Source organism: Elaeis guineensis, chromosome 2 (assembly GCF_000442705.2).
Source record: "Elaeis guineensis isolate ETL-2024a chromosome 2, EG11, whole genome shotgun sequence".
Lineage (NCBI taxonomy): Eukaryota > Viridiplantae > Streptophyta > Magnoliopsida > Arecales > Arecaceae > Elaeis > Elaeis guineensis.
In genome coordinates this window covers 45,827,693-45,848,959 of record NC_025994.2, presented here as the reverse complement: position 1 = coordinate 45,848,959, position 21,267 = coordinate 45,827,693, and the positions used below count along the sequence as shown (strand labels likewise).

The 21,267-nt window shown below is 33.5% G+C and overlaps 1 protein-coding gene across 10 annotated transcripts in view; it reads left to right on the top strand.

Moving 5' to 3' along the window:
- LOC105034910 (protein BUNDLE SHEATH DEFECTIVE 2, chloroplastic) overlaps positions 1–11,413 on the top strand; it is a 113,485-nt gene extending 102,072 nt beyond the window's left edge. For all 10 annotated transcript variants that reach the window (XR_012138556.1, XR_012138558.1, XR_012138557.1 and 7 more), the window contains one exon: positions 11,063–11,413. Coding sequence is in view for 7 of the 10 variants with exons in the window: in XM_073251757.1 (XP_073107858.1) it covers positions 11,063–11,115 (53 nt within the window). In the remaining 3 variants the exon portion in view is untranslated. The remainder of the gene's footprint in view (positions 1–11,062) is intronic.
- The last annotated feature ends 9,854 nt before the right edge of the window (positions 11,414–21,267 follow it).

Here is a 21,267-nt window from a genome sequence, read left to right as displayed (position 1 = left end):
CTTTACATCGGGCTCTGAATTTGATCTAATTAACTCTAATTTTGTTGGTTCATGTGTTAGTGTCAGTTCCTCTATCTTTTAAGCTTTACCAAGCTTGTTCTTAATAGCATCAGTTCCTTCACTAAGGAACTTCTTTTGCAAAAAGAATGCCTTAAGATTCACGAATATCTTATGTCTATTAAGAAGATAGAAGGAATATCTCTAATTTTTTTGGGATATCCTAAAATAATATTTATCAGTCCAAAATCCAACCTAGTCGGTTTGTGAATATTTCACATAAGCTCGACACCCCAAACTCTAGGATAAGAGAGCATCAAATTACCCAATTCTATATCTCATATGAAGATTTGGTGATCGATTTGCTCGAAATATTTTTGAGCACATATCAAGTAGTCTCTAAAATATAACCTCAAGCAGACTAGCAAACCCAACAGTGGACCAAACAATATCTAACAAAGTTCGATTCTTCCTTTCAGACACCCTTTTAAACAGTAGTATCCCAGGAGAGGTCCATTGAGAGAGAATCCAATTCTTTTCAAGACATGTTAAAAATTTACTGTAAAGATATCCACTTCATCAGTCTAACCGATGAGTTCTAATACTTTTTACAGTTTATTTTTTTACCTCATTATAGAATCATTTGAATATTTCTACGATTCAGACTTATGCTTCATAAGCAAGATGCACACATGCAAAGATAGGTTGTCAGAGATTTTAATGATGTAGTAAGCCCTTCTCTGACATTTATATTCATGAGTACAAATACATCAATATTTACCAAACTCAGAACATCACTGGCTCATTTACCATTTCCAATAAAAGGTGAGTAAGTCAATTATGCCAAAGATAGGCTTTAGTGACATTATCTAATCTAGGATGCTAGTTAGACATGTACGCTATACTAACATGCTATGATACTGGATTTATGCCATTTTTAATTATCTACTCATTATTGTAGTACTATTCACAATGATATCACAATAATCATTCTTATTGATACCATCAATAAGATTGGATAGTAGTAATAGTCACTTAAAATGATATCTTCAAGATTGAAAATAAGCTTGATGATTCTTAATGTTAAAATTGGAATAGACTTCCATCTCTTACATTCAAGAATCTCTTACAATTTTTAAATTTTCTACTATCCAGAAGTCTTTTGTAACTTTTTGTAAACATGACTTATACTGTCAGTCTCCTATACCCAGGTAATAGTATTATCAATAGTAAAATTTTAAGGAGTTAACACATAACTATGTTGACCAACAACTATTTGCTGATTTCTCTTTTAGGCATGTTTGGATTAACCTTAAACTTCTTGATCAATTCAACTCAAAAACTATATTCAACTTTTGATACTGGCTGTCGAAGTTAGATCTGATAATGTTGTCACTGTCTAACAATGAACAGAGCAATAATTTTCTAGTCATTTTTGAAAAGAGAACAATTGACCTATTAGTATATAAAGTATTTTAAGCCTAAAGGCTTGAACTTTAGTCTAAAATTTTTTTTACTATTTTATACAAATTGATAGCCTCTATCTTCAATTCGAAGAATTATTTTAATTTCTTAGTAGGTAATAGAATCCAAATAGACTGTATATGGGCCCAAGGAAGGCTCGGCCAACCCATATGCATATATGGATAGGTTCTTAACTAATTATTTCTCCAAACAACTCTAGTAATTAGTTTCATCCTAGATTTTATTTCAGTAGGTGATGGGCCTCCACTAAAAATTTTGGTTAGATCAAACCATTAATATGAACCTACTCAGTGATTCTAACTAACAAATGATTAGGCCCAAAGAAGACTCGACCAAACTAACCACCATTAGAAAGACTCGACTGAGTCATCATATGATGAATAATAATTCCATCATTTAGAGAAATATCAGACAAATGATGCCTATAATATCAATCTGAAGTAATGGACCCATTACCATTCACCTTAATAGGAGGCTATAATCTAGTTAACCCCATAACTAGCTCATTTTATGGATCTAATAATTTAAAAAATTTGATTAATATATTTTATAAGACATCAGTGGACCTACAAGTCATAAATCCTCCCACTGACTTCACCAAGTCATGAAAAAGATTGGTGACTAGTTGATCCAACCGGCAAGTCGTAAATCCTCCCATTGACTTCACTAAGTCATGAGAAGGACTGAGACAAACCGATCCAGGATACCTAAATCAGTCATATTGATTAACCTTAACAACATGGGTCAACTCGAATCACTTAGTGATCTAATCAGCCCAATGACTCAGGCTCAACCATTAAGCCTCAATCAAAATCTGTTTGGTTTAATCAAAGACTTGGACTCGACTTTCTATAATTATTATGTTTGATTTAGAGTATCGTTGATATAATCTAAATCAACTATTGATTAGATTTGATCAACTACTCTTTTTAGTCCATTAAATCTTTGATTCTAACCTTAGATCTAATCTAATTAAAAGAAGATCTGATTTCAGCTAATCCATATCCCATGTTTTATGCAATGTCATTAGATCTTTAATCATAATTTTAGATTTAATATATATTTCTTAATTATTAATTAAGTATAGCATTAATATGGGTTGAGGTTATTAATTAAAATCATTTTAATTTTATAAAATAATTTTATATTATTTTTATATAAAATTTTTTATTCTGTAAACTAGGTCGGCTCACCCCTGAACTGAATTAGCTCACTTCAGTGGGTCGGCTAAGCCTGATACTTGATCGACTAACTAATCATGAATAGTAATCATTATTATTCGGCTTGAGATAACTGAGTCAGATCAGTCAGTACTAAGCCGACTAAATCAAGGGACTGGGTTGACTCAGTTCAAAACTGAATCGGCTCAGTTGGCATGCCAACAGGTATCATATAGTTTTAGATCTAAAAATTTTCATATAAATTAAAATAAAATCAATCATAATAAATTTTTAAATCATATTTAAATATTTTATTATTTTAAATTTTATTTTTTATAATTAAAATAATATTAATCATACAGATTAGATGTCCTACTTTTCATACAACTTAAGCTTTATATCACATACAATAAATCCTAGGGTTTCAGCATCTAAGATTTTATAGAAAAGTAAGTTCTTCTTTTTGTATTTTTCTTCATGAGATTAAATCACATGATACCCTTACACACTATGAGAGCACCCCATTGAATAGAAAAAGAGGGCCTTTAAATCTTTTTGCTTCTATGATCGAACGGTCTGACGATCAACCCAATCTAAGTACTTGCTAGTTGGATTATCTAATCTACTCACATATCATATATACAAAAATTTAGATCTAATTTAAATTATATCAGATCTAATTTTTATATTAGATCATATATATAAAATCAGATCATAATACATCCACATTCCATGTATTACTAAATCTAAATTTCAACTCTATATGCATATATGTTCATGTCATAACGAACCTTCACTCTGATATCATTTGAAGGAAAGCATGGTGGTTTCATGCATATATTTTTAAAATTTTATAGTAAAATATATATAGATTAAATAATTTAATCTACAATGCATGCATAGATAAAATCTAAAACTATCTCTCAGGGTCTATGATATGAATTAATATGCATGTATGTAAATCTAAAATCTAAAATTCAACAAATATAGATCATATCTATATCATATTAGATTATATCTAAAATATAAATTGAGTTTAAAACTCAATATCTGAGCACGGATAGTAGATCACCATATCCAAAATTCATGATGGTTGATTCTTTATGATGCTCAACAGTCATACATATGTCCGGCCTCTACGGATATCCACACGAAACTCTTGTGCTGATCGGTATCTTTGGGAGTGCTAGCTCATGAAGATACCTTTTGTTGGCTGATTTAAAAGAAATATGAAGAAGATGAAGAACAAGAAGATCCCCTTCTTTTCTTCTTGGATCCACGCATCAGATCTATACGATAGAGATCAAGAGACGAATCTTTTCTTCTCAATTCTCTCACGCACAAGAGAGAACCTTTCTCTCTTCCTTTTACGCCTTTAAGAAGAATTTTTTTTCTCTAATTTTTTTATGATAAAAATCAGATCTAATCTGATTTATTATATAAAAATAATATAGATTCTCATATCCTAGAGAAACTAAAAAGAAAAACTCAAGAGAAGAACCATTCTTCTCTCTTCTTCTTTCTTTTTCTCCTTGATCTAGAGCCCTAGGAAGCCCCAAACATCCAACCATATTTTTTTGATATTTTTTCTCTAAATTTTTATATTAAAAATTGGATCCAATCTAATTTTTATATTTAAAAAATGAAAAAAAAATTGAGAGAAGAACTTCTTCTCCAAGGTAGTGCACTAGAAAGAAGATCTTTCTTCTTCTTTCTCTTTCTCTCATTGGGAAGAACTTTTCTTCTCTAATTTTTTACTATAAAATCAGTAAGAGGGCCTCTCTTTGATGCCTTAGAACTAGCAGCAAACTCTCACAAAATCTCTTCAAAAGAGGTTGGAGAAGAGACTTGGCGTGTGGAGTTTTGGGGTGTCTAACTCTTGGATGCTCCCTCCTTTTTTTTGTTTTGGACGGCAACAAGAGAGGAGGGGACACCATATTTCTTCACAGAAAAGAAAGGGGGCATGGGTTCTTCATTGGGGCATGGGATCTCATGGTGAAAAGGAGATGAGGCATGGAGAATCTTAAGAACATGGGGTTTTATGAGTTGGTTATGTCCTAGTCCAAATAGGACTTATGATTCTTGGTCCAACTCTAACTAATTCTTGGATCCAATCCTAACTAACATAGAAATTAGCTATAACAAACTAACTAATTAGGTCTTAGTCCAATTAGGCTCTAATCCAATTAAAAAATTAGTTAGATTAAAATCCCATCAATCCAAAGATTTATTTTCTTATCTTATTGGATATCAGGGAAGCTTTGATAATAGGACTTGATCCAATCAAGCCTATAATCTAATGGGTTTGATCCAATCAAATCTAAATCAAATCAAATTAAACTCTATTCAACTCAAAATTTGATTTGCATCCCTAAGATCAATTGAAACAAGTCCTGTTATCTATTAGGACTGGATCCAATCAATCCAAAGCAAACCTAATTGAATCCAATTCAATTAGATTTGATCCAATCTCTATTGCTCAATCAAATTGAGCCAATTAACAATCAAATTATTAATTAATTTTTTTTCTAATTTACCAACTATTAGTAAATAATTTATTATAATTTTTGCATAGGATTAATCATCAATCACATTGATAATTAGATCCTTCAATGATTCATAATCATCGATCAGCCATTTGATTAGATAAATACTTTTAGGTGTGTGATCCCATAGGTTCGAGCCTAAGCCAATAGCACAAGAATAATTCTTATACCAATCGATGTAACCATCTAGCAATAGGACCCAACATCCAGATAGGCCGAATGTATGCTCAGGAACACTCAAGAACCTACGTAAATATAGTTACCATATAATTCATTCCTTTGACTCTCGATGCTCAAGGATGACTTAGGGTTAAACTATCAACCCTAGATGAGTGGTTTATATTATGTCTCAACCTCAAAAATTCTGTAACTCCTCACTAGGTCTACTCTAACCAAAATTTTGCTGAATTGAAACACAGTGATGCATCATCTCTAATTTTACTTGGAGCGATCAATCCTATTTTGACTTACACTCAAACTTCATAAGTACTTGACTGTACCCAAAAATCTTTCATCATCAATTAAAAATTCAGATAGTTAGGCATCAAAGTACAATGAGTTGCTTGTAAGTCATCGAGGCAGCCTCAGGTCAGAGGGACACTTATACCCATATCTAGAGTAACCCTTGATAGCAGAGTGCCCTAGAGTTGGTCATGTTCAGTGAAATGTACTCCTATATTTCATCCATATGCCATGCCCGTGTCATCATAAATCTTGGTTAAGAGGACAACCAACTAATATGGCATACAACGACCTACACTTGATACAATTATCATCCTTGTAACTATTGTATCATTTGATCGCAAGCAGAATTTAAGAACTACATAATAAATCCTCCTTTATCATTTTAGAAGTAGCTCTAAGAACTTTATCATAACATATGAGTTTTTTTTAGGAAGATGTATTCCTTATGATGAATCTTCCAGATAATATTTATTAATTTATAATTCATATACATGCATGGAGCACAATCATCTACAACCTAAATGATTGACTTTAGGATATATTTTTCAATAGAAGATAGATCAGAGGAGATATTGGAATGTAGAAAAAATCAGAGAAAAACTCACTTCTCTCTTATATTTTTTCTCACCCAAAAATTCTAAAACAATTCTAGGTCTCTCACCCAAAGAGGAGTTGGATCTCCTCCAATGCTCATGCCAAAACAATACCGCCCACCCTAGATCCTCATGCCCCTAAGAGAGGTTCAACTCCTCTCTTTCTCAGCCCTCTTACAATGAAAAATTAGGAAATTATTCGATGCATAAAAGATCACATCTTTTATGGTTGCCGAATACAAGGTGAAGAGGTTGGATAGGGATCAAATTGAGTTCGAATTCAAAATCATTTTGAATTCAAACTCTACTAGATTTGATCCTCACTCAAATCCATCCTCAGAAGGGCTGAACAAAAAGAGAAAGGCATGGAAAGGAATTAGCATCACAAGCGCCTTCACAAGGGCTGGTGGGTAGGATTAGATAGGATTAGAAATTTAAGTCAAATTCAAACTCTTTTGAATTTAACCATTAACCATCCTATCCTATTCCTTATGGGTGATAAAGATAGAAGTTTGTGGGTGGTTTCTCATGCATGAATTGATTTTGTGCATTGGGATATGGCGTGAAGAGTTTTGGGTGGTGCAAGGGAGGTAGTCCAATCTCATGGACTCTTGGACTTAACCTATTAGGTCCACCCCAAACCAAATTAGGTTAGATCCAAAAAGATCATGATGAACCTAATCTAATTAGGCTTCTATAGCCTCAATTAATCTTGATTAAATCAGAGAATTAACTAAGCCATAGTCTTGATCAAATCAAGATTAATTCTCCCATAGCGATTAGGTCATCTCATAATCTAATCGGATTTGATCTAATTGAATCCAATTCAATTAAACTTAGTCCAGACTTTAATACTCAATCAAATTGAGTTAATCAATGATCTAATTATTGACTAATCCTCCTAAATATCATTGACTTTCAGTGAATTAATTTATTACAACTATTGCATAGAATTAATCATCAATCATATTGATAATTTTATCCATGAACAATTTTCAATCGTCGATCAGCCATATGATCGAAGAGATACTTCTATTGTATGTGACCCCATAGGTTCGAACCTAAGTTGGTAGCATAGGAATAGATTCCTATATCAATCAAAGTAACCATCTAGTAATGTTATCTGACGTCCGGATAGGCTGAATGTATGCAAAGCAACACTCATAATCTACTGGCATATAGTTATCGTATAATTCATCTCTTTGACCCTTGATGTCTAGAATGACTTAAAGTTTAAATTGTTAACTCTTAACAGTACATCCATTATGTGTTTCAACCTAATAAATCATGTGACTCCTCACAAGGATTGTCCTGGTCAAGGTCTTACTAAATTGAAACACAGCATTCTCTTCAATCTCTTGGAGTGGTCAATCCCATTTGGACTTACGCACCGACTTTACAAGTACTTAACTGTGTTCAAAAATTTTTCGATCCTGAATTATAAATTCAGATAGTCCGGCACTAAAGCACAGTGAGTTGCTTGCAAGTCACCATAGTGATCTCAGATTGAAGGGATAGAAGGGATATTTATACCCATATCCCTTCAGAGTAACTTTTGACAGTAGAGTGCTCCGGAGTTGGTCACGTTCAGTAAAATGTACTCCTATATTTTGCTTGCATGCCATACCAACGTTTGCACACTCCTTGATTAAGAGGACAACCAACTCATATGGCATACAACGACCTACACTTGATACAATTATTGTCCTCATAATAAATGTATCATTTGGTCGTAAATAGGTTTAAGGACTAAATGATAAATCCTCCTTTATTGATCAAAATAGTCCTAAAGACTTCATCACAATACAGGAGTTCATAAATGAAGATGTACAACTTATGATGGAAACTGTCAAATAATATTTTATTAATAATTAATTCATATATATTTACATCAATTAGCACAATCGTCAACAGGTTAACAATTAGCTTTGGAATATAATTCCCAATAGTATTCAATTACCCATAGGCTGGCTACTCTCTTATGGATTTGGTGCTTAACAAACATCATCCTCCAATGTTCTACTATTCTATCGAGCCTAAGTATCTTACAAATTGGAATTTATTGTCGGCATTTTTGGATGGGTTGCTCCACAACTATAGTATTAGGCAGGGGATTCCTCCTAGAGTGACCCATAGCATATACAGGGACTATCTAAGCCATGTACCTTATGGTTGCTCGATGAGCTTACAGGACTTGGGTTGAGCCCCTTGCATTTGAAGATGACCTTAACATCTACGAGAGATATCACCATTCCACGATATTTTAGATGTCGGCATGTAATTAAAGTAACTTTTGTATTTTCTATTTTATTGATTTTGTTTATGAATATAATGATTTATGTACTTTTATTATATTTATCATTAAAATTATAGTCATTTTATGAACAAAAAGCATGAATAAAAGAAATAACATATTACAGAATATCAAAATAGCTCAAGAAACATCAAATTAATGTTTAAATCACTCAAAATCTTCATAACACATCATTGAATATCAAAAAATTTGAAAAATCAAAGATACTGCATGTCAGTTCGGAACACACACACCTAGCCATATTGAGTGTCGATACCATACTAAACCGGTCCTGTACCATACCGATAGCCGATTGGTATGCATCCTGGTACCTATTCAGCCTACCTTGGTCACATATATAATTATGACCTCAAAATATTTGCAATATATAGGCATTAAGCCAAAGCATATTGAAATCATATTAACTTTAACTTATATAAAAAGGTTAAGTAACAACATATTGTGAGCATTAGTTTTGATCGTCAAATTGACAAGTATATAAACAAGATGCCTGATCTAAAATTCTTGACAATAAAAACTTTTATAAATTTGTAGGATTCATATACATATCTGATTTTATTATATAAACACATAATATAAATTGTTAATGACAAAGCAATGCAAAGCACATTGAGAAAACATGGAAGAATAGATATTCATGAATATCCACTTATAACTCTCAGGCTCTCACTTCTCTTGTAAACTATCTACAGATAGCCTCAAATAAGCTCAAATGGTTCTCAATCAAGTCCTAGAAAGAGAATCATTTAAAACTATATTCATTAAAGAACATTAAATTGCCTACTCAAACCAACAAACTTTACTACATTAAGTACAATCCTTCATCATGGCAACCCTTAATTAAGTTTTTCTATGTCCAATAGTAATTCATCACAATGCTAAACAATCCCTAGGCCTCTAGTAATTCATCACAATGCTAAACAATCCCTAAACAATCACAATGCCTACATGTTAAAAATGATTAAGTCCATTGTTATTACAAATCTGCACCATTGGCAGCAAAGAAGTTTGCTTGAAAAGTTGGCCTAGAATTGAAAATTTTTATTTAATTAAATCTGTGAGTAATTCACGTAGATGCCTTCAATCCTTAAAAATTTTGGCTTAAATTCTATGTCTGGCTTAGGTAGAAAAAGGGAGTCGTAGCTCAGCCTTCAGGTATACTACCCTGCAGAAAATCTACTCCAAATAAATATAAGATAATATCTTAGAAAAAGAATTAACTCTTGGTACTTTCCACATTTAAAGTTCAATATGTGAACCAAATGCACAAAAGAAATAGTTACAAAATCAAACTGTTGGTTAATCATAATAGCTGAAACCTCCTTTTTCTTTTTTTTTTAAAAAAATCACAAGAATAATCCTGTGTGTAAATTATGAAACAATGCATAAATTAATCAGCGAAGCCCTCTACAAGATTTTTTTTTCATTCGAAGACCAAGATTTTGTTCTACCCTTGAATTTTTTGTAACTTTTATGCCTTTTTTCTTCTCTTGGTGGCCAAGTGTTCTTCCCCTTCTTTTCCAATGAAATGCATAGAAACTTAGGGTTTCCTCAGGTTTCTCTTAAGTTTAAAATTCATGCTAAATATAAAATATTAGGTTGAGTTTAATGATATCTTATTAACCCATTATATTAACGAGATTTATCGTCTTGGTACCGAATCCCATGTTAGTATCATCATTTTACAATATGGGTGCACAGTATGGACCGGTACGATAACGGGAGTATGATATGGTATGCCCCATGTTGCACCATATGGCAAACACTGTATTATAATCTGCTATAATGGGCCTGCACAATAGGTCCAACTTCAAAAATTCATAACTTAGTTATTTTAAGTTTAGATATGCCAAAATTAGTCCTGTTCCCAAGATCCCGAAGTCTACTTTCATACAGTTTTTTTTTTTTAATTCTACACAGTTTTCGAGTTATGGTCAATCAAAGTTTGTTTTATCAAATTATTAGTATGTACTACTATATTTTAAATTCTAGTGTAATGCCACTAGTTCTTTGTAACCTTGATAAGCACAAAATTAACTACATTACATAAGAATAATTATGATTAAAATAAAATAAATAAAGCATACCATATGTTTAGAAACATACAGGAAGTCACAGGTTTAGTTGGATTTCAAAGCAAACTGTTTCAATTTGAAAGTATTCAAACTTTCTGCTTAGATCAATTTATAGCTTGTACCTCCTCTAATGTCCTGTGATGTTAATTAATTTCAATAAGTTAGCGGGCAACCTATTCTGCTCGGACTGTTTAAGATACTTGGCTTCTTCCAATGTTGCTTTGCTACCTTATTTGGATCACAGTGGTTCATTGATGATCCTCTCTGTTCCCGATACTCTTTGCAACCTTCTGCCTTGTGTTACCATGAGCTATTTTTGCTACTTGTCTTGCTCAACTGACTGAAACATTTATGAGCTAAAGCTAATATATGTACTCAAATTTGTATGGTTGTTCAAGGTCTCTGATTGCTCGGTGACTTCATGTAGGTCTGATACTATGTAAAAAGTGTGGTGGTTCTGGATATTCCAGGCGTTTGTAAGCTGTTGACGGATTGTTAATCTTATCTTGCAATTTGTAGCATTTATTTCCTGTAGCCAAAAGGATCTGCTGAGAACAAGTCTCAGGTTGATAATGCATCAGTTACTCTCTCCTCAAACACTCTTCAATCTGTTTCATACATGCAGCCAAAAGAGGACCAAAGAGAGGCAAATGGAAGAAATGTAACCAAATTTGCACATGTTATGGTTGTAATGGATGCTCCTACTTAAGGTGCATGTTGCTTATAAGGGTAAATTTGTCAAATGATTCTTTACATAGAATTAATCTGCTTTGTTAGATATTGGGAGGATTCCTGCTTATTTTGCTTTACAAAAATTCTCCACCGAATCTCTCATACTTTCAGTATTACTTTTTCTGAAATACATGTTAAGTGTATGCGAGGATGACAACAGAAAATGAAAACACTACTTCAGATAGCTTATGCTTCTATTAATCTGGTAAAGGTCGAATATATCAACTCAAGTGCCATTGTTCTTGTTGTGGTCATGGGTCATGATCATCTTTATTGGCACCGTCTGTGGAAATACCTCCTATCCACACATATTCTCTCTTGACTGGAGGATTGTATTGTGGTATTAAGAGGACTTCTTTAGTCCCACATCGGTTATGAGTCAAGAAGGAATATAGTTTATATGGATTGGAATCTTTTCTCCCAATGTGAGGCGCTTTTTAAAGGACAAAACCGTAAGGCTCTAAATGATCAAGACCCATTGAAGCCTAAAGATGGTCATGAGTCAAAGCGGACAATACCTCACGAATGCGGAGGCAGAGATATAAGCCAACCATCTGAGCCATTCAACCCTTTGACCTATGACTACAACAGTTCTGAACTTTTAGAACTGACATCAGGATTCAGATGCATTCCTATACATTATGCTCTGTTTGCTTTTGAAGAATGGCATTTGATTTTTGATTGAAGTGGTATGATTTAAAGACAGAATATACAACTACTATTTGACCAAACAACGAAAGCCCTGCCATTCTATGGATTTAGAATGACACTGAAATTAACATCAAACTTTAGTTTCGAACAGTACTACCCTCTGCCACTCAAGCAGGGCTTGACAGTGAAATATACATATACATATGTATATACGTACATACACACATACCTATATATATATATATATATATATATATATATATATATATATATATATATATATGAAAATTTTAATGTGAAAAAACAAACTTGATTGCACTTGCGAGGAGTCGGACCCAAGTCTATTGCTTGGTAGGCAATTATCCTAACCATTGGACCGCAAATGCTATCATGATAAATTATTTAAACTAATTGCTGCCATTTTCCTCATCACCCTTCCTAATGTGTGCGCTTGAATATAGTCTCCCAGGATCCATAATAAAAACAATCTTTTAATTAGCAAAGCAAAATTTTTGTGAGTCTGAAATAAAATCTTAAATTCTACTAAGAAAACAAAATCTTAAATTTTTTTGTGTCCTATGATAACCTACCACATATCCAAAAGATATTGAAAATTAAAATTCATACAATTTGAAGTCTAGAATCAAAGAGAGGATCCATTGCCTCCTTTTCCTTATGAAGAGCAAACAAAACAAGCATCTCTTCTCTCTCTCTCCCCCTTCTCTCTGGTCCTCCATTACCTCTATATCATAAGGTTTGTCTCTACCTCACTTCCTTGCCTCTCTTCCTATACTCCTCCAAATCCTTCCTCTATAAAACCCATCGGACCTCCCATGTCTTTAAAGCCCCCCACTTCTCCCGAGCGCTACCATCCACCATCCACCATCCACTGGTGAGGAGCAACTACTCTCCTGGTCACACTCCCATCATCTTGCTCGCAGTTGCAAACTCAACCAACAGAGCCTTTGCTCTTGATATCTGACCAATCCACTCCCTCGACAACCCTGACCTTCATCACTGGTCAACGCTCTTTCTCTTTCTTGATTAATTCTTTTCACTAATTTCATTTATAGGTTGAGGTGCGACATAAAAATACCAAAAATCAATTTGGTTCATGCCAAAAGATCGATTATGGAAGCTATGTTCCCCTTCAAAGGTCAATAGTCATTTGTAGGTTGAGGTGCGACATATAAGTATCAAAAAATCAATTTGGTTTATGCCAAAAGATCAATTATGGAAGCTATTTTCCTCTTCCAAGGTCAATGGAGATGTTTATAGAAAAAAGATAAGAGTTCTATATGGTTTTCATTGATCTAGAGAAAACATATGAAAGAGTCTCTAGAAAAGTCTGATAGTATTTTTTTTTAAAAAAAATTATTACTAGATATATTAATGTGATTAAGCACATGTATAATAGAGTAAAATTAATAGTGTGAGAACTGCTAGTGATAATACTATCGAGTTCTCGGTTGGATTGTGTTTACATCAAAGATCTGTTCTAAGTCCTTTATCTTTTTGTGCTAGTTATGGATGAGATTAGTAAGCATATTCAGGATGATATTCTTTGTACATGCTATCTATATATAATTTAATATTAGTGAATGAAATAAAGATCGGGGATAAACGTAAGTTAGAAATATGGAGGAGTGAATTAGAATCTAAGTTTTTAGCCTAAGATACAAATATATAATACATGGAATGCAATTTTAATGAACTTAGGAATAGGAATAAGGTGGAGTAAAAATTGAGGATCATGAAGTTTTTAAGAGTGATCATTTTTTATATTTAAGATCAATTATTTAAGAAAAGAAGAATTAAGGAAAATATTATCCGTAGAACAAAAGCAAGTGAAACAAAATGAAGAAGTACAATTAGGATATTACACGATTATATTGTACCCACTAAGTTGAAGGAAAAGTTTTATGGAACAGTTATAAGACTAGGTGCACATTATGTTATAGAATGTTGGATAGTTAGAAAATAACATATGTATAAGATGAGTAAAGTCAAAATGAAAATACTGAGACAGATATATAGTGATACAAGAAATAAAATAAAAAAATAAAATCATTTGTAGAAGATAGAGGTGGCACCAATTGATGATGAATTAAGAGAATAATGACTTAAATAGTTTGAACATATATAATGTATGTCGAGCAATGCACCAATATGAAGAAGTGATTTTATACATATAGAAGAAAAGAGTGATAAAAGTAGACCAAAAATAACATAAGATGCAGTAAGATAGGACCTAATATTTCTAAATCTTTGAGAAAGTGTGAATCTAAATATAGCAAAATAGAGAATAAGGATTCATATAGTTGAAGCCAACTAGTTTGGGACTAAAGCTTAGTTGAGCTGAGTTGAGTTGAGAATTCTAATTTTCCTTCTTTGTCAATGTTGTGCTTTTGAATAATTATGTGAATTGCTTGTGCAAACTAGCAAGGAGTTCATTAGGATGCGACTATAATGATTTTCGATTGTTTCATGACCCAATGATTTTTTTGCCTAGATTAGCCCATTTTTCATAAACTATCCAAGGATTGTATTATATATACATGATTCATCTAAGATGAATTTAAGAAATGTTTATAAATAGCTATCATTTGTGGCTTTTGCATCTCCTATGCTTGTCTTCATATGAACAAGTTTATAAGTATTCGATCAATTTTTGGCTTGTTAATTTTTCTAGTTCTAATTATCTAAATATTTTCCAACTTTTATTGAATTTTTTTCTCTAAGATCTAACTTTTTTGGAAATATGAGGAGGTTTAGACAAAATTCTTTTTGAATTGTGACTTTTCTAGCATTAAAAGGTAAATAGAGACTGAACTATTGGTTTAGGGATCTCATAAGGAGCTTATAGAGGAGTTCTTTAAGAAGCTAAGAACTATTTTACAAGTATAACTTTTTTCTCTTTTTTTGTGTAGGTTTGAACATTAGAGGTTAGAATTTTACTTAGCCATGATGATAATGCATGAGAATATGACACTAGAACATGATGAGAGGCACTTCCATGGAATTCCTCAGAATAGCTTTCATAGATCTATAAATGTTCCCGACGTGATTTCCTATTTGAGAGACAAATCCTTTTTCTTCATATCATATTTCTTCACATGTCATGGTCAGATATAATCTATTATTTGTAATTTTTATTCTCAATATGATTTATAGCTGAAATTGTTTCCTCAAAAATATTGGTGTTTCTACCACATCTAGACCAATGATTGTGATTTGAAGGCCGATTACCAAGTGAGGTGCATGCAATACACCAAAGATACAAATAGTGTAACTAAGATTTAGACCCAAGAGAATGAGAGTTATCAACATAGGATGAGGCCTCAATAGAATGTAGTTTAAGGATAGTGGTTCACTAGTAGTTACTACTACCCATGCATAGAAAGAGTGATCGAAATACCTACCATGCATAGCAATAGTAGCTTATATGGAACATAATAGCAAGGACAAATGTCCAAAAAGAATAGTGGTATATATATCTATCTTTCCATTGCCCAAGACATGAGAGAAGTTATCGCATACCTATCATGTATGGCAATAATGGGCCATGTAGCACATAATAGAAAGCACAAGTATCCAAAATGGATGGTGCTACTCATCTTATTAGTTAAGAAGAGTCACTTGGGTATCATATTGTAATCATGGAAAGGGGCTACTCTTCTATCAATCAAATAAATAGACTTTATCTTTATCCTTAGTTTATCATTGGTTTTATCATTTTATATTCTTTGCTTTTACTTTCTTAGTATAGAACTCTCTTTTTTCAATTATAGCAAAGTAACTTATAACCGTAACTACATCTTATCTCCTCCTCTTTTGAGTAGGCAGTATCATAGTAGTGAGAGTAATTGAAAGTCAAAGCACCTAGATGCATGCTATTATCACTATCCCCTTCTTTCATCCCCTTTATAGCTATCCAATGCCAGTGGCACACTTGCATAATCACTAGACCTAGCTATATGACTTGTTATCCCTCTCATGACCGTTGCAAGGAAACAAATTTCTTCTAGCATACCCAATGGGACAATGTGGCATAAATATCATCATACTATTGAGAAAAAAGAATGGATGCTCTCTAGATAGTGATGATCTATTTACTAAAAATTCTCTGTAAGATGTTGCTACGTAGCTCAACTCCTACATCGAGGAGAGAGAGCATAATCTATTGAAAGTACTCATGAGTCAAGTGATTATAGTGCTGAAGCAACTTGTGGAATGGCACAGATAGCTTGAGATTCAATGGCAAACATAGTTGAGAGGCTGATTTTTATTATCAATAGCCAACATGATAGGCCACAATATGCTTTAACATATAATGGGGTGAACTTAGATGATCACACCTTCATAGAAGATAAATCAACCTATCAATCTTTGCAAAGGGTTGCTGGGGGTCTCTGAGGAACTTGACTATAAAAATTTTCTCTATCAAGAGGATGATACTAAAGATTATCTAGTGGAATCCTTAAGATTCTGAGATCAATGCAAGAAAGTTATATCTATTGAAGAATCATATCTGATACTCCAGAAGGATTAACTGACTCAATGTGGATTACTTTGATCACTATGGGCTTTTAAGAGGATTACCAAACTTGATGTGGATCACCTTAGCTATTACGAATGTCTAAGAGGATCATCAGACTCTATATGAATCATTTTAGACACTATTAGTAGGGTTGAATGGGTCCAGATGCAAGATCCCACATGTTGAAAAGATGAATCTTGTACAAAACTTCAAGATGCCATAACTTGATCATATGGTATTTAATCAAGATGATCTTTTTTTTCTAAATCGTGTATCTTTTTGAGATCTATAACTTTGGCCAACTCCTTGAGAGGTTAAATTAGGCCAAAATTCTATAATTTAAGACTTGAAATAGACTGATCAAACTGAAAGTTTTCTTTTCAAGGAAGAATTTGATCAAGTGTTATCTTCCAATTCGTGAAAAATTAGATGGAGTAACAATAGAAAAAGTTGATGTAAGAGTTGAGATCTATCTTCTATAAAATTTTAATATTTTATTTTTGATTATTTATATTACCCTTATTTGTTTTGAGACCTACTCCTATTATAACTGGGAGAGGAACCCTACTTAAATTATGTGAGAGAAGACATCACTAGTATTATAAATAGGGTCTATGCATCTCAATTTATGAGTTATAGAGTATCAATAAAAGAAAATGGGACTTAAAACCCTACTTTAGCAATTCTTATCACTTCTTCTAGTTTTCTTCTATAATATTTGAGTCGAACAAATGGAGGAAAAACTTCCTTTCCTTAAATGGATCAAGTTGGTATTAGAGTCATGCTCTTATCTGATAGAATTCTAACTTGATCCGATTAGATCAAGTTGGTGTCAGAGCCAAGTTTCTCTACAACCATATGAGTAAGTTAGTATCAAAGTCATGCTCATACCTGATAAAATTCAAACTTGATCTCATTAGATCAAGTTGGTATCAGAGTTTTGGTCCTTTATATTTATGAGAGCCTTTGTTGCTCCTAGATTGATTTTGATGATTACAAAGCAGATTGAAGGGATACAAATATTTTTAGTTGAAAAAGTCTTTATGCTCTTCAGGGGCAAAATCGTAATTTTATTAAAATCCTGATTTGATAGTATTATTTGGTAGAACAAATGATTTGTAATCTATTGGTGAAAATTTTATTGTTTTTGGACTTATATTTTTGAAGTTATGAATGTTTGAAGTGCATGAGTCGACTCATGAGTCAACTCATGGCACAATGAGCTGATTGGCACGCAAAAATTTCCCTTGGCACGCTGGATTTTTGGCTTGGCACGATCTGTGAGTCGACTCATGAGTCAACCCACAAGGCATGAGTCGACTCATGAGTCGACCTCTGCTGATTTGGGCCAAAAAAAATCCAGAAATCAAAGTGTCTGGCTGTTGCAACAGAAGTCGACTCATGAGTCGACTCCTGAAGCATGAGTCGACTCATGAGTCGACCCCTGCGACGGAAATCGTCCGCAACGGCTAGTTTTTTGCCCGTTTTAATTGCCTTTTATGCTCCCTTAAAATGCTCTAACGGCTCTTTTTCTGCCTAAAATATTTTCCCTTGTTTCTTAAGGCTATAAAAGGTTTCAAAAGGTGAAAGAAAAAGGGAGGATCCAAAATCTACACGAGAGAGACAGTGATCAACGAGATACACGAGAGAAAAAGAAAAAGGAGATCCACAATATACTCGAGAGAGACAAGGAATCTACAATATACACGAGAGATTGTGAAAGAGAAAAGTAAGAGCGTTCAAAAGGGCATTCAAGAGCATTCAAAGAGAGGGTTTTTCAAGCCAACTGTTCAACCTTGATCAAGAGCTCTTTCAAAGCCTTCAAGAAGTCTTCAATCAAAGTTCACCTTCTTCTCCTCAAGCGTTCATCCACCTTGAGAAAATTCAAAAAGGAGATTCTTCATTTAAGTAAAGTATTTTTATTGTTATATTCGCTCATTTAAGGAGCTATTCTTGTACTTACTTGTGCTCTAAACTGTCTTACTCTTTATGAGTAATTGTTCTTATTTTTGGAGGGTTTTCAAAACAAGGGTAGGTTGATCCGAACCTGAAATCGGAGTGTTTTGGGTTGGCTTGTACCCGAAAAATAAGTGGACTAGCTTGGGATAGCTAGTGTCGGAGTTTCTGACGTTTGTATTCGGGTTGAATACAAGTATAGTGGATTGGAATTCCCAAGTAGGAGCTTGGGGAGTGGATGTAGGTGCAAGGTTGGCACCGAACCACTATAAATCCTTGTGTTTGTGGTGTGCTTTATTGTTTCTCTTTATTTCTTTATTATATCCTTGCATTCTTGCTTTAGGTAATTAATCTTGATTTAAAGTCTTTCTTCTCATTCATCAAGCTTTTAACAAATACTTTTCATAAGCAATTAATTGAGCATAAAATTTTTAAAAACCCAATTCACCCCCCCTCTTGGGTTGCATAGCTGGGCAACAAGTGGTATCAGAGCCCGGTGCTCTAGCCCTTCTTTGATCTAACAATCAAAGAGCCAAAGATCTATGGCAACCCATGTCGGAACTTCTCTAGCCGAGGGGCAATCTACCAACCGACCTCCACTTTTCAATAGGTCTAATTACACCTATTGGAAAGCTCGGATGAAGATATTCATACAAGCACTCGACTATGATATGTGGAGTATCATAGTGAACGGTCCTCACACACCCACCAAGATTATAGATGGTGAGGAGTCAACCAAACCCGAGAAAGAATGGGATGAGGTTGATAAGAAATTGGCACAATTAAATGCTAAAGCTATGAATGTTCTTTATTGTGCACTTGATGCAAATGAATTTAATCGCATTTCTACTTGTGCATCTGCTAAAGAAATATGGGATAGGTTAGAAGTAACCCATGAGGGAACAAATCAAGTAAAAGAGTCTAAAATAAACATGCTTGTGCATAAATATGAATTATTTAAAATAGAGCATGATGAGTCTATAACTGCTATGTTTACTCGTTTTACTGATATAATTAATGGTTTGAAGAGTCTTGGCAAATCTTATACTAACAGTGAGCTTGTAAGGAAGATTCTCAGGTCATTGCCAAGAACTTGGGAAGCCAAGGTGACTGCCATCCAAGAAGCAAAGGACTTGAACACTCTACCTCTAGAAGAGCTTCTTGGATCCTTGATGACTCATGAACTTAGCATGAAGCAACATCAAGAGGATGAAGTCAAAAAGAAAAGAACCATTGCCCTCAAATCCACAGCTTTACCTGATGATGAAATGGATGACACTGAAGATGAAGAACAGGATGAAGAGATGGCACTCATCACCCGAAGATTTAAGAAGTTTCTAAGAAAAAGGAAACAGGAGATGAGAAAGAAGTCATTCACAAAAGGGAAACAAAGCAAAGAAAAAGAGAAAGATCAACCCCTTATATGCTACGAGTGCAAGAAGCCGGGATATTTCAGATCCGAATGTCCACAACTGAAGAAAGGTCCCAAAAAGTTCAAAAAGAAAGCAATGATGGTGACTTGGAGTGCGAGTGATGACTCAAGCTCCGATGAGGAAACCTCAACAGAACAAGCCAACCTGTGCCTTATGGCACACGAAAATGAGGTAACTTCTGAATCCCCTAGTGAATTTACTTTTGAAGAATTGCATGAAGCATTCTATGATTTAATTGATGAATTAAAGAAACTAGGGATGAAAAACAAAGAACTGAAATTAAAAAATCAGTCCTTAGTGAAACAAGCTGAAAACCTTTCAATTGAAAAATTTACCTTGATTCAAGAAAATCAAAGCTTAAAGAATGAAATTAACAAGCTGAAATCTATAGTAGATAAGTTCACCTTAAGTTCAAACAAACTAAATATGATTCTTGATAATCAAAAAGCTGTATATGATAAGGCTGGACTTGGCTACAACCCCTTGAAGAAACAAAAATTTCTGAAGAATATTTATGTAAATTATTCAAGTAACAAGTCTACAAATATTACTTGTTTCAAATGTGGTAGAATAGGACATAAATCATACACATGTCTTATTAACAAATCTGCAAACACAACTATAAAGAAAATATGGGTTCCAAAAGGAACCATTATGACTAACCTAAAAGGACCCAAGAAAGCTTGGGTACCTAAGACAAAAACTTAACCTTTGCTTGCAGGTGTGTCTAGCATCCCAAGGAGGAAACAGGAAATGGTATCTTGACAGTGGATGCTCGAGACACATGACTGGTGATGAATCACAATTCATCACGCTTGATGCTAAGGATGGAGGGATGGTCACCTTTGGAGATAATGGCAAAGGAAAGATCATCGGGATAGGTAACATTGGTATCACTCCCTCCAAATACATTGAAAATGTTTTGTTAGTTAAAGGTTTAAAGCATAACTTACTTAGCATTAGTCAATTTTGTGATAAAGGGTATAAAGTTGTTTTTGAATCATCTGTTTGCATTGTGACTAGTCCTATTAACGATGGTATTAAATTTATAGGACATAGGCATGGCAATGTTTATATGGTAGATTTGAATGATTTAGCCAAATTAGACATGCAATGCCTAGTATCCTTGAATGCTAAAGTTAATGAGACTAGTTGGCTGTGGCATCGTAGACTTGCACATATTAGCATGCATTCTCTTTCAAAATTAATTAAGAAAGAATTAGTTCTTGGTTTGCCAAAATTGAATTTTGAAAAGGATAGAATTTGTGATGCATGCCAATTAGGTAAATAAACTAGAGTTTCATTTAAATCCAAAAATAC